General features: G+C 47.9%; 1 protein-coding gene across 1 annotated transcript; it reads left to right on the forward strand.

Moving 5' to 3' along the window:
- The first annotated feature begins 14 nt into the window (after positions 1–14).
- On the forward strand, positions 15–12816 carry LOC133887066 (uncharacterized). Its single transcript, XM_062326977.1, has 5 exons — positions 15–423; positions 1566–2759; positions 2947–3096; positions 3204–3384; positions 12196–12816. Exons 1-5 carry the CDS (start codon positions 73–75, stop codon positions 12366–12368), a joined length of 2049 nt encoding a protein of 682 aa, XP_062182961.1. The 5' UTR covers positions 15–72; the 3' UTR covers positions 12369–12816.
- The last annotated feature ends 2639 nt before the right edge of the window (positions 12817–15455 follow it).

The raw sequence follows: 15455 nt of genomic DNA on the forward strand, positions 1-15455 counted from the left end.
TCTTGAAAAAATGTAGTTTCCTTCACAAATAGTTTTCACGTTCCAAGTTTATGGACGTTGGATGCTCGTTGAATGGTTAAGATCCCGGTCAGTGCAGTCATACTAGCGCCAGGCTTACAGCGCCGAGTACCCGTCCACGCAACACCACCCGCTCCGGCAACCACGCCGCCCGCCGCCTCGCCGGCGATAATGGCGCCGCCGCCACCCGCTGTCCAGCTCTTCTCCCTTTCCCTCGCCCTCCTCCTCCTTGCCTCCTCGGCGTCAGCGGCGGAGGCGGAGGAGGAGGAGTTCACGGAGGAGCTGCTCCTGCGGCCGCTCCCCGACCGCAAGGCGCTCGCCCACTTCCATTTCCGCTCCTCCGCGCCCCCCGCAGCCGCCGCCGGACGGCACTATCACCTCTTCCCCAAGGCCATCTCCCAGTTGGTTCGTGCCCCGTGCGTCCACTCCCTTCGAACCTAGATCTCTTACTACCTGCGCATTAGGGTTTGTGTTACGATTGGTCATGGCTTGTGTTAATTTGGCGTGCAGAGTGATGAAATTAGCCGAGACTATCGTAAATTAGGTTTGCTTTTATGGCTGTAGAGCAATTAATTCACTAAATCTATAGGTGGGTACTCTACTGAGACGATGCCAAATCTAGCATCTGCTGCAAAGCTTCTGTAGCTGGCACACTTGTGATTAAATGGGGATCTTCAGTTCTGTATGCATAATGTTAGCTATCTCCTTCAGTTTTACTTAGTGTCATGCGCATTAAGTCGTTGACATTAATCAAATGTTGCAATCCAAGTGCCAATTTGTTTATGCTAATTTTTTTACTGAGGACTCCACAATCTCTGTAAATTTAAATATTGTGGTATTGTGTATTGCAATTGACTACGCCTATGGTGCTGTCTGGACTTCCAATTCATGTTTCTGCTCTATGGGTAGATCATATTCATTATGTTCTCCATGGTTAATCTGTAAAACATTTGCAGTGTTCTGATTAAAGTTTGTGGAAGTATTCGTAATAAGCCAGTACCATAAACTAGCATGCAGAGAACTTTTGTTTGCTAACTTGTATCTGTGTAATAATCTCTAATATCTATAATGCAAATGTTGTAAGATATACCATCCAATTCTCAACCCTCACTTTTAAACCTGAACTAAGGCTTTAGGGAGGAGGGCATACTTATGAGATGTGCTAGATGATTCTAAAGTACAGAGGTCTGTGTAGCATACAACCTTTGTCCATCTGCGCCTGCTGTCAACATTCTGAGATGTGTTGTCCATGCACGCACCCAGTATTTCTAAATAACCAACTTCAACATCTCTTTATATGGTCTCTGTTTATAGTTGGGTTTATTTAGTAAGCCATGCCTGATTTGTGCCTTTCAGTCACATCTGAAGAATGGGTCTCCATTGCTTATATGTTTTAATAGTTCTGTATTGCATTTTAAGAATGTTTCTGCAATCCGGTTTTTAACTAGACATGCTATTCTCCTGCATGTTCGACCAAAAAAAAAAAGTTCGACAAAAAAAAAGTTTCTACAATTACTATTAACATCATTCTGTTTTATCAAGACCAGGTCCACAAATTTCGTATTAGCGAATTGGAGCTATCTTTCACACAGGGAAGATGGAACTATGAGCAGTGGGGTGGATCTGATCCAATGTCAACAAGTAATGCCAAGCCTCCCGGTGTTGAGCTGTGGGCAGTTTTTGACCTTCCTTCGGCTGAGATTGATGCCACATGGAAGAATCTGACACATACACTCTCTGGCCTGTTTTGTGCATCCATCAACTTTTTAGAGTCCTCTACTGCATTTTCTGCTCCTCATTGGGGATTTAAATTGAATGAAGGCAATCTGCGATATGGTGCATTGCCTCGTGAAGCAGTATGCACTGAAAATCTGACACCTTGGCTGAAACTTCTTCCATGTCGTGACAAAGCTGGGATAGCTTCTTTGTTGTACAGGCCTTCAATTTACAAAGGATATTACCATTCCCAAAAGCTGAAATTGAGATCATCCGAATCACTTGGTACTATTCTTGATCAAACACTATCAGTTGTGCTGCAACCAAATACTGTTAGTGGTAAACAGCTACGTTCTAATGATGGACATCTTCAGCCCAGCTGGTCCATAAAACATCTTTTTAACAGAAGGTTGTCAGGGAAATGCCTTGTTTCTAAATCCAGCAGAATATTCATAGAGATTGATAAAGTCATAATTGGCAAAGTTAACAAATCTGGAACTGATGTTTCCTGGAATAATGAATTCTTTGCATTGTCCAGCGGCCCAGACAGGGTGATCAAAGAGTTAAATAACTTGAAAGTCCAAGCTTCTTCTTTATACGAATATGATGTTGGTAACTACAGTGAGGATAAGCCTTTTGATGTGGGCATAACTTGGAAGGTTCCCCTGAGATGGTCTTGCACCCCTTCACCTTTCCATACAAGCAGATTTCTTATGGGTAGTGGAAATGAAAGAGGGTCAATTGCTCTGTCATTTCTGTCCACTGATCTTCATAAGCAGATATATGGCAGCTCAAATGATTGTTCAATAAAGGCAGTTGTTTTCCAGGTTGTTCCGTGGTATGTTAAGGTTTATTATCACAGCCTAGAAATTTTTATAGATGGGAACATAAAGGCTATATCAGAAGTAGTTGACAAGATTCATGTCACTCCTTCTGAAGATAAGCTTTTGCCTGGTACTCTGGAGATGCTGCTAATATTCCCTTGCGGTATGCAATCGGCTACTTTGACATTGGACTTTGACAAGGTATATTCTGCTGCTTAAACTACTTTAGCATACCTCCCTATTTGGTAGGAAATACACATTTTCCTCACGTGATACTTCTGACCAAGCCTTCATTTGCTGTTTACCCCTTGTGCATTCTCAATATGATGATGTTCTGAACTAAATATTTCCTTTAGTCTGATAATGTTACATGAATGTGAAATTTCAGGGATTCCTACATATAGATGAATATCCTCCTGATGCTAATCAAGGATTTGACATTCCATCAGCTTTGGTTAGCTTTCCTGAGTTTAATTCTGCTCGAAGTTACCCAGAAATTGATTCATCACTTGAATCACCTTTGCTAGAAAATTTCCAGGTAAATCTGTTAGATACCTTGAACTGATCATAGGTCTATTACTGTTTGATTGCCTTGTGATATGTGAATATGAGATATTTTTGCTTTTTTATTATTTTGTGCTGCAGGAAGACAGTGTTGTTAAGTCATATACAGAAGTATTACTCGTTCCCTTGACAACTCCTGATTTCAGCATGCCATACAATGTTATCACCTTCACTTGCACTGTCTTAGCTCTTTATTTTGGCTCTCTATTGAATGCTTTGAGACGTAGGATTGGCGAGGAAGAGAGGGAATCGAAGAGAACAGGTAAGCATAAATATTTTTGTTATGCGGTTTCTGTTTTGGATTCCTTGTGTTACCGAACAGTGATTACTGCAGTCTTCAGATTATGATCTGGCTGATGCTATTCTTACCTTTGAGTCTTTGACCTGACATGTAAATTTAGTGCTCCAGGAAAATATTAAAGTAGACATTACGGGATGGCTGATGTTTTTTTTCTTTTGAATCTAAAATTTAAATTTAGTGTCCTACTAGGGCACAGCTAGTACACTAAACTGTCAAATTTGTATGGGTTAGTATCGGTTTCTGTGTGTGGTACTACACAGCTAGTGCACTAAACTGTAGCGAAAAGAATCATAGTCATATAATAACTTCATTTAGTGCTAGCAATAGAGAGGAAACTTTATTTTCCTTATCCTATCATCTATGCCTACTCTTCAAGAGAAAATAAAACCTTTTTTTTTTCAAAATTTGATGAAAAATGTAATGTGGCTTTGCGATGCCAAATGGATTAAATAGTTAACAATTATTTGTTCTCCTTACAAGTTACAACCCTACCTTCAAACAAAAATTTACAACCCTAACCAGATTACTAGAACACAATGTACCCTCTTTCTTAATGTTGATTTAGCTGGTTAATGGGTTTAGGTGTTCCTGTTCTACTACAGTATGGGTAGCAAGCATTCATGATAGGAAATTGTTGATGAATTATTCTCGAAAAACAGGTTTAGTGGCCAAAAGTAGGCAATACCTAGTTCGAACAAAGCATCTGTTGGGGGGAAAATAAGCCAGTCTGAGGATAATGGTTGAAAATTACTATCCAGGTCCTCCGGAGGCTTGACCTCCGGATCCTCAGCTAAAGGCTCGACCTCTGAAGTCATCAGATCCCTTCACGGTACCTCTTCGTACCTGCGAAGCCTTCCCTTGACTTAATCGGCTCAGCCCCCCAAAGGCTCAACCTCCTGAAGCCTCAGCCTCCCGAAGCCCGGTCTTCTGGAGTCTTGCTTCCTGAAGCGTTCACCTCCCGGATCCATACCTTCCCGAAGGCAGCAGGGTGAGTCAGCAATCCCTGGGAAGATCTACCAAAAGGGGAGCGCCGGTCGTGCTTTGCCTACCAAGAAGTGATCAACATTAAAGGTCTAGGCTGATGGGCGCTAACACCCTAGCGTAATGGAGGCTACCCTGACACCCCTGACAATGCGGCGTCGGGCCGCAATTGGCGACCGGCTCGCCGCACTCCAGGGGGCAGGCACCACGATAGTTACAACGCTGGATATTTATCTCCCCGATAGGATAGAAAGTAGTTACCTGGGATAAGGTCTAATAATTCGGTCGGGTCCCAGATATTCGTACATTATGATAACTTGTTCGCCAAGCTACACATGACCCTATAAATAGAGGGCCATGGTCGTCTGGGGACAAGGGGAGAGACAAGCGAACAAAAACGATGGCGATGGACACAGAACACGAATCACAACAAACCTGTAATTCTCCCCCCCAAATCGATCCATTTTTCCTATCATCAATATACTCGTGATGTTCCTTCCTTTCAAACTTCGTCTCCAAGCTTGAGTCTCCTCTTTAGAAGAAACTCGCCGTATTTGTTGGGGCAAGACGAACTCTTGCTTCAACAGCACGCCGTCTGTGGGGATTCGAACACAGAAGTACTAAGAGAGGTAGGAATCCACCAGGAAAACCACTAGAGAATCGGCTAAGGCCACCGTACCCACCATTGCAAGCATGCAACCGTATGCATAGCTGTCTCCGCCATACGCATCATATGCATGCTCCAGCCCCGCTGCCGTGTGGGACGACGTTCTTCGACCCTGGCCAACCTAGAACCCTGGGTCGATACAGGAACTCCAGACGGCACAGAGGCCTTCCAGCCCCTGCACAATGAAGACATCACCGCCTCAGGAGAGGACACGGTCGAAGCCACAACCAAGCAAGCCGCCTTCCAATGGTTTCGGGCGGTCCAACCCAGGAATGCTCCCAACTAGGCTTGGTCCCCGGGTATCCCCTTCGACCACACCTGGAATACCCCGAGCGAGCCAACATCTTCGAAAAGTCTGTCCACCCAATGCCCTCCTTGGGCCCCTCATGCAAGAAAGTGTTCCAAGGAGACGGAGGGCTCCGGGAGATGCGGATCCAGCTAGCGCCTCCGATGCCGCCCTCGCAACACCAACCGCGCGCAGAGAACTCCAAGCTCGCCTTGTCTGGGGAGACATAGTCAGAACCACTTCGGCTCCAAAAACCAGTTCACCGGGCGGCCTCGATGGTCTCCCAAGGGGGAAGGAAACTCTGGGGAAACCACAGGCTCCGGGCACACCGCCTTCGGCAGTGACCCCAACGACAACTCCAAGCTCCGGTGCCCCCAGAGGCATACGGGTGCGTCCTGCACGGACTAGGGCGCGGCCACAACACCAACGACTGTTGCACCCTCATTACCTTCTGGGAGGAATACTTTGAAAGGCAAGCCGAATACCTGGCCGCAGAAGGAGCCAACGAAGGATGACGCATAGTTCAGGGGCTGGGGCAAACTCCCGGGCGAATCCCCGGCCCCTCAATCATGCACCATCACCATCAACCCTACTATCAACGGTACCATACCCAGCAACGAGAACTGAGTCGGGGACACACCGTCGCTAGGCTCCGGACGAAGTACCTTCGGAGCCCGGCAGCGACTGGGGGCTGAGGCGGTCGAGGACCGCCTCTCCCGACCAGCCTTCGACCACGCCTCCCACGTGCCGTCGCCAGGCTTCGGACGGGTTACCTTCGGAGTTAGGCAACGGCAAAAGGTGGAGGGGGTCAAGCTCCGCCTCTCCCAGCCTAGCCACAGGCTTCGAGGCCGCTAGGCCTCACAATAGAGGTCTTATTCCTACAAAGGTGCGCACACTGTTAACTACCTAGTAGTTTATCTAGTGATCCGTCTTTCATGCGGCAAGGTTAGAGTCTGTTAGGAGCCTCCAACTATATTGTTAGAAGTCTTTTTGCAATAAATAGCTACTAAGTAGTTGCAGTAGAACTTAAGTTACATTCTCATTTAGTATGAGCAGTTGTTTAACCTAGTTATGTTTCATGCTACAAATAGCTTCTTGTTGCTAACAGTAGACTGCAAAACTTAGTATAACCATGCAAAATCCCTGCACTCCCGCAGACGCATCGTCCCTAGGTCGCCTGGGGGGCGGGTCTGCCCAGGTTTCCTGGAAGGCATTGTGTGGCATCGGAAGTGTAGTTGCCACGTATCAAGGGATTTTCTTGATAGATCGTGTTGCGGCGCCACCCGTAGGACATCTTCGGGTGGCGTGATAAGCCCACGTATCGCGGATGCAGCATGTCTAGGTCAACTGGAAAGCAAGACTACCTAGATTTCCTGGAAGGCATTGCGTAGTCTCGATAGACAGTGAAGCCCACACCCGCCGGCGCCGCCCATGCCTAGGTCACCTGCGAGGCAGATTATGCTCAGGGTGTCCTGGAAGGCATTTGCATAGCCTCGGGTGTCGAAGCCACGCCCCGGGGGATGTCCTTGGTGGCGGAGTTATAGTGCTCCGAGGAATACTGTCGCAAGGAATCCTCGTTGCACGACATGCCTACACACTGCAGGCGTAGCATGCCTAGGTCACATGGAACGCAAGACTGCCTAGCTTTCCTGAAAGGTATTGATGCCGGTTATCAAGGGACTTACTTGGTAATGTAGTTGCGGTGCCCCCGGAAGATTTCTCTGGAGGCGTGATAAGCCCACGCACCAGTAAGCATCGCTTGCCTAATCCCAAGGTCATCTGAAAAGGTTTCCCGGAGGGTAGGTTTTGCCCTGGTCAGAAGTGGAGCCCACACACCGCGGACATAGCATGCTTATGTCACCTGGGGGGCAAGACTGCCTAGGTTTCCTGGAAGGTATTGTGTAGCCTCGATAGTGTGTAGACGCTGCATATCAGGAGACTGCCCTGATGTGAGGATACGGCGCTCTGAGGAATGCTGTCGCAAGGAATCCTCTCTGCACGACATGCTTATATACCGCGGGCGCCGCTTTTGTCTAGGTCATCTGCAAGACAGATTATGCCCAGGGTGCCCTGGAAGGCATTGCACATCTTTAGTCATATAAATGCCACGCGTTAGGGCACATCCTTGGTGGACAGTGTTGCGATGCACCCTGGGCGTTTCCTTGGGAGCACGTAAAGCCTACACACCGCGGGCGTAGCATGCCTAGATCACCTAGAAAGCAAGACTGCCTAGGTTTCCTGGAAGGTATTACGTAGCTCCGATAGTGTGTAGGGCCTTCGACATTAATACATGCCAAGGAACCTTACAAAAACCTCCGGTAAAAATGGAGAGCTTCACCAAAAACCTCCGGTAAAAACGGGGAGCTCCACCAAAAACCTTCAGTAAAAATGAAGAGCTTCACCAAAAATCTCTGGTAAAAACGGAGTTTTACCAAATCTTCGACAAAAACGGAGAGCTTCACCAAAAATCTCTGGTAAAAACAGAGCTTCACCAAAACCTCAGGTAAAAATGGAGAGCTTAATCAAAAACCTCCGGTAAAAACGGAGAGCTTAACCAAACCTCCGATAAAAACGGAGAGCTTCACCAAAAACCTTCCGTTAAAACGGAGAGCTTTACAAAACCTCCGGTAAAAACGGAGAACCTTACCAAAACCTTCGGTAAAAACAGAGAACCTTACCAAAACCTCCGGTAAAAATGGAGAGTTTCACCAAAAACCTCCGGTTAAAACGAAGAGTTTTACAAAACCTCCGGTAAAAACGGAGAACCTTACCAAAACCTTCGATAGAAACGGAGAGCTTCACCAAAACCTCCGGTAAAAACGGAGAGCTTTACAAAACCTTCCGTGAGAACGGAGAACCTTTCATAGGCCTTCAGCAAAAACGGAGAGCCTTTTCCAAACCTCCACATGACTGAGAGCTTTCACAAAAACCTCCGCACCGCGGAAAGACTTCCGAAAAACCCCTGTGATGGAGATGTTTCTTCGAAAACTCCGTCGGGCCAAAAGATTATGAAAAGACCTTGCGGGAAAGGTACCCCGGCATCTTGAAGGCTCTAAAAAGGCACAACAGGCCAATCAAAGGGGTATAAAAATCCCCCTCCCTACAGGGAAAGGTATAACCTGCGTGACTCCAAAACACGCATGGTAAAAGGTAAAATTATTACCCTACCATCTCCTTTTAAGACACATTTCATACATCATTTTTGTTATACTAACATTCAATGAAAGCCTACGCCGTGTGGCACGGGAGACATAGTGGAACCCCTGACTATCCATCGTAGGGACAGCAAGGCCTGGCAGCGGCTATGGACCGAGGGGGTCGCGGCCCTTCTCTTCCGCCCGGCCTTCGGCTTCGCCTCTAATGCGCTGTCACCACGCTCCGGACGGAATACCTCCGGAGCCGGGCAACAGCTAAGGGCCGAGAGGGTCGCGGACCCTCTCTTTCGCCCGGCCTTCAGCTTCGCCTCCGACGCGCCGTCGCCAGGCTCCGGACGGAATAACTCTAGAGCCGGGCAGCGGCTAAGGGCCGAGGGGGTCGCGGACCCTCTCTTCTGCCCAGCCTTCGGCTTCACCTCCGACGCACTATCGCCAGGCTCTAGATGGAATACCTCTGGAGCCAGGCAGTGGCTAAGGGCCGAGGGGGTCGTGAACCCTCTCTTCCGCCCGGCCTTCGGCTTCGCCTCCGACGCGCCGTCGACAGGCCCCGGAAGCAATACTTCCGGAGCTGGGCAGCGGCTAAGGGCCGAGGGGGTCGCAGACCACCTCTCTTGCCTAAGCCTTTGGCTGCTCCTCTGACACATCGTCGCCTTCAAGCCAAGCAGTTGCTAAGGAACCCGAAGGGTCAAGGATCACCTCCGGAGCTCATCTCCAAAGGTTCCAGAGGGACTTCGTTGAGTCGGAAATCTGGACAAATTAGGAAGGAGCACACAGTAACCAGAGACGACGAGATCGCCACTACACCCGGTTCTCCTCAGTTAGCCTAAGTATCCATCGGTCGTCAGAAAAACTAGCCATCGCATTCGAAAGGGACGAAGAAGTACGGTTTGGAGGCACGAAAGCACGCACGCATGAGGCCATCCCTTCGAAAGGTCCTCTCGCATTGCGATACGAAGGGAGACACGACCGTTCCCGAAGACCTACGTTATCTTATTAAACAACCAGTACATCCAAGGATACAAACTAAAATAACCGTACAGAAATTGCCACTAAGAAGATAGATCCCTACGGAGCAAAACAAGGGAGAAAGAGTACAAAGTGACTAAGCTCAGCCGTGATATGGGTATATCACGGTGTCACCAAGTACACCATCCCGGTGACCGCCTTCACCTCCTACAGGTCCCGGTAGGGGCTACGCATGAAACGGCGTATGTACCTCATCTGCGGCCTGCCGTTGCGGAAGCCGATACAGTAGCCGACTTCCGAGCTGCCAGAGGACGCTGAGGAGTCCGAGGAGGTCACCGGCGAAGCCCTCTCCCTCTCCTTCCCGGTCTCTTCCTGCTTCACCGACGGCCCCATTGACGTCGGCTCACTCTCCGTTAACAGGAGATCCCAGTTGATCTCCTCGTTGTCATTGGAGATATCGATGGTCTCGACAGGCACACCCTTCCTAGCCAAAGGTCGGGCCGGAGCAGCGGACAACCGTCTCCCCTGTAGGGGAGGAAGCTGTTTCGCCTCCGACGCCTCTACCGATGACCGAAACAACCCGGCTCTCGAAGGAGCCGTCGAGATCATCGATATCTTCGAGGAGGATGAGGAGGAAGACGATGCCATACTCAAGTCAAGGATAACTGTTTGCTTATAGGCTGTGGAGGCTCCAACCGGGTAACCCCGGCTTTATACTCGAGCCACGCAGCCACGTAGGTCCGGAAGATGAAGCTGGACGAACGTCGCTGTGTCCTCCCGTTAAGACTCCTAGGGAAGGGGGCCGTGGCCCTATCCGGTTTCCCTCCAACACGTGGCAGCACTCCATGACGAAATGCCTTGTTTTCTCACGCGGACGTCCTGTTACATTAATGACCCAAACCTCTTTCGGCGGGTACAAGACCCTAGCGATCCCTCGCATATCCAGTCAGAACGCAGCAGTGTCATATCCAAATCTACATGATACCTCTACTCTAGCGACTTCGAAGGACAGAGAATCACCATCAGGCATCCTTGATACGACACCAGGCTGGGGTTGATTTTTCCTCTGCATCCTCTCCCCCCTCCGAAACGTCGGGGCCCGAGAATGAGGGGTACTGTTGGGGGAAAATAAGCCAGCCTGAGGATAATGGTTGAAGATTACTATCCAGGTCCCTCTGGAGCTTTGACCTCCGGATCCTCAGCTAAAGGCTCGACCTCCAAAGTCATCAGGTTCCTTCACGGTACCTTTTCGTACCTGCGAAGCCTTCCCTTGGCTTAACCGGCTCGGCCTCCCGAAACCTCAGCCTCCCGAAGCTCCGGTCTTTCGGAGTCCTTCTTCCCGAAGCGTTCACCTCCCGGATCCATGGTTCCCGAGCCCCCCGTCTCGGAATGATCGGGCCACCTTCTCGAAGGCAGCAGAGTGAGTCAGCAATTCCTGGAAAGATCTACTGAAAGGGGAGCGCCGGTCGTGCTTTGCCAGTCAAGAAGTGACCGGCATTAAAGGCCTAAGCTGATGGGCGCCACTCTGACACCCTGGTGTAATGGAGGCTATCCTGACACCCCTGACAGTGCGGCGCCAGGCCGCAATTGGCGACCGGCTCTCCGCACTCCAGGGGGGTGGCACCACGATAGTTACCACAGTGGATATTTATCTCCCCGATAGGATAGAAAGTAGTTATCCGAGATAAGGTATAGTAATTCGGTCGGGTCCGAGATATTCGTACATTATGATAACTTGTACGCCAAGCTACACATGACCCTATAAATAGGAGGCTATGGTCGTCCGGGGACAAGGGGAGAGACAGGCGAACAAAAACGGTGGTGACGGACACAGAACACGAATCACAGCAAACCTGTGATTCTCTCCCCCAGATCGATCAATTTTTCCTATCATCAATATACTTTCACCGTATTTGCCGGGGCAAGACGAACTCTTGCTCCAACAGCATCGTTCAAAACTGTTGTTGCTTGGGAAACTATACACTGTTTAATTCTGATGTTTTGGACATTACATGGTCGTCAAGATAGAAATTTGACTGTTTGATCTTCATAACAATTTTCTTGTAAAAACTATAATAACATTTTTTTTTTGGAAAAAGGGTTAAAGCTAACATAGAAATGAAGTCAGGTTTATATTTTTGTTATTTAGCTGGTTGTTGAATATTTTGTTTCCTCTGGGGTGCTACATATGGACTCAGGGGTGCCTTGCTATGTGTGAAGAGAAAAATTGGTTTAATTTTTGGATTTGGTTGTTAGGAACAGAAGTTTTGTTGAATAAACCATATAAAATGTTGCTTTAATGTCAAATTACTTGTTTACTTAGGCTCTTTTTTCAGTTGAATTTGCTGGTCTGTAGAGTTAACTGGGTTACCTCATGTACCACCAGAACATGAATATTGTTTTAATGCTAGTTTCCTTAGCCAATATTATATGGTTTTCTGTATTTATATTTTGTCAACAACCATCCAGACAGTTTGCTTCTAGTACTGGCATGAGACTGTTATATGCCGCACCATTAGCTTCAGCATCAAATCCCTTGTAGTTTGTGAACTGACCTTTTCGTATTTGTACGCGAACTACTTCATATATTTCTTATTTCACCATTATTGCGATGTAGTATTGAATTATGAATTTTTGTTTCACCAATATTGGCAAGTTAGGAAAAAATTTAAGAAAAAGGCAACATTTGTTTCTAACCAACCTCAACTCTGTCACAGCCACAAGGCGTGGGCTCGTCCCTCTGTTGGTGGCTAAGCTCAGGGGGCAGAAGGTCGATCCATCGGAGTCAAGATCTTCACCTGAATCGGCCGGGTCGAAGAAGCTGCTACTCAAGGTTGTATGTGTTGCAGTAGCAGCTGTTCTATTCCACTATTTGTCAAAGAACAGTTGAGAATTAACATTGTTGTCGAGAATTTTGGGCTAGTTCGGACTGTGGAGCTAGCCATGGTGGTAGAATGTACCATCTTTTGTAGCATACGAGCATCCAGGCGTCCTTGTGCCATCCTGGAGTTTTGAAAGAGGCTGCCTCCTTGATTGCACCAGGTACATCTGTCTGGGGACCCAGTACAAGTATTTGTAGTTGATCTAACCACTTCTACTGCGGTCCGCAGCATCTGCGTTTGAGGTTCCTTTGGTTTGAATTGCTATCTCGTTGATGCCTGATGGTGTGTTAAATTTGTACGTGTTTGGTGAGCTTTGCAATGAGAGATATTGTCTTTTGATCTAGCCTGGTGTTGCTGACGAAATACAGAATGTTGTAACATCGTAACAATGATCTACTCATGAAAACGTACCAAGATGCTTGAAGTAAAGGTTCAGCAGAAGTGACATTATTAGCCCTTGGATGCAGCATCCGTTTACATACGTGACAAATCATGGTTTTGGCTGCTTATCTGTTGTGCTGTGCGTTTGTGCCGTACCCGATCACATGAACCGTTTACATACGTGACAGATAGTCTTACATGCAGACCGTGTTGCGTTGTTTTTTTCTATTTAAACTCTCGTTGTCGAAATATGGATCACCATGCCATGCCATGCCGTCGATGTTTCCCGAACCTAGGGTTCGGCTGGCTACTCAAGGTTAGCGCCAGAACCAGGGTTCCCTACGTCTTCTGGCCTGGTTTTTTCCAGTTCTCTTTCCACTGATTCATCCTCTCGATCCGTCCGCGTGATCTAGGGCACCTCTGTTTCATGATTGACGTTGAACAGCGAGAGTTTTTGTGTGGGTGAGGCGGTTGTTCGTGGTGTCTGGTGGCGGGTTGCATCCATGGCTGATCGTGAGATCAAATTGGATGGGATGATGAAGGGGTTAAGCTAACAGAGGCAAAGAGTACGGGAATCAGGAGGAAGGGCCAGGCCCGTCCGGGAGGTTTTGTCTGGCATGTCGTGGGGAAGGTGCTGGCGAACAAACACGTTCATCCGGACGCCATCACGCAACCGCTCGGGAGGATCTGGTGCCCGTCTAAACGCCTGGTCTGCAAGGAGATGGGTGGCAACATCTTCTTACTCCACTTCAAGGAGCCGGAGGGGATGAAGAGAGCTTTGGAGGAGGGGCCGTGGTCTGTTGGCCATGGCCATGATATGATGGTCCTGACGGAGTACAAGGAGGATAAGGCTGTGGACGACATTGTCGCAGCCGTGTTGGTGGCCATGGGTGTTCTGACGGAAGCTGCGCTAAAGAAAGGGCAGAGGTGTGAGACGGCTGAAGAACTGAAAGCGTATGCGTTGGGCCGTGGGCCGCGTGTGCGTGTGTTGGCTGGGTCAATCTTCTTGCCCGGCAAGTTGTATAAAAAAATGAGTAGTGCGCTGTGTCTAGTTGTCGAACAATGAACAGGAAAGAACTCTGTCTCCCACCTCCTGCTCTTGTGCTTCCTCGCCACCTTTCTCCTCCGATTCTCTCTCTGATTCATTGTGCACGTAGTGAACCTTGTCGGCGACGGTGAGCCACTACAGATTCTGGCGATCATGGCTAGGATTCTTGTTAATCTCTCAACCTTGATAGGTAATTCCCGGATGGTCTGCGGTACTTTTGAGCTACTCGCTGTAAATCCCGATTGGTTGGATCGGTTTGGAGGAGATTCCACCACGATTTTGGCACGATCCAACACTATAGTGCACCGGATCGTGGCCGCTATGGAATTGTTCGAAGATCGCGTCATGGAGAAACCTAAGGCTCTTGATCTGGTCCAGTAGCAACTTGCTAATATGGACTCAAAGATCGGGAACCAAGCTACGCAGTTGGATCAGCTGCAAACCAAGCTAGATTTGTAGATGATCACCATCGGGCAAGTCCAACAAGAGCATGTCAATATTGCGCGTTCACTAAAGGGAGCGGCGCCACCACTGCTAACAGTGCCTCCGCGTGCTAGCGACTGCATCATCGGCGCACGACTAGAAGGTCCTCCACTTCTTCCTCCACCACAACCACCACCATAGGTGTCGTTCCCACCACCTACACCACAGGTGATACCCACCCAGCACCTTCCCCCTTTCCTTAGTGTTTCAGATCATGCTGATGCTAGCTCTCACAAGTCGTGGATGCCTAAACTTGATTTCCCCAACTTTGATGGTTCAGATGCTAAATCTAGTTAGATAAGTGCCAAGCTTGCTGGAAGTAAAGGTAGGAAGAAAATAAAATTTGAACCGGGTGATTTAGTTTGGTTGCATTTGAGGAATGATAGGTTTCCAGAACTAAGAATATCAAAATTCATGTCTAGAGCTGATGGACCATTTAAGATAATTGAGAAAATTAAAACAATGCATACAAATTAGACCTACCTATAGATTTGGAGTTAGTCCCACATTTAACATTTCAAATTTGAAGCCCTACTTAGGAGAAGAAGAAGAGATTGAGTCGAGGATAACCCCAATTCAAGAAGGGGAGGATGATGAGCCCATGGCTCCTTCAAATACGATTAATACTATTAATATTCCTCAAATCATACAAGGTCTAATTACAAAAGAACCTGCACGATAATTAGACCACTAGATGAACTCATTTCTCGCTATTCATGCTTCCTTGGATGGATTACCACTAAATTCTTGTGATATTGTATTGCTTAAGAACATGGGAGAAGCACCACAACCTTACTCGAACGTCATCCCTCGAAGACCAAGTCTACTCGGACTCGAGGCTGAGCTCTAGGTTGTGGTTGTGATCGAAGTCGTGGTCGTGGTCAAAGTCGTGGTTGTGGTCGTGGTCGAGTACCAGGACAGAACGTCAATAAAACAGGCATAACTCTCGTGTACGGAGTCCAATTGAGGCGTTTTTGGACTTGCTGGAAATCTTATGACAAACCCTTTTCAATGGATTTATGCTCAACTAAATATTCCTTATAGTATAGTCAAAGTCAAAGGAATAAGGTGTTGCATCACTGTTTTGGACCCTGTCGGGTCTTGTAATCGTGTTGGGGTTGGAGTCCGGGTTGTGTATGCCTCTTTCCATGGTTGCACAACCCTAGGTCAACCTCCTCACGTC

Source organism: Phragmites australis, chromosome 12 (assembly GCF_958298935.1).
Source record: "Phragmites australis chromosome 12, lpPhrAust1.1, whole genome shotgun sequence".
Taxonomy (NCBI): domain Eukaryota; kingdom Viridiplantae; phylum Streptophyta; class Magnoliopsida; order Poales; family Poaceae; genus Phragmites; species Phragmites australis.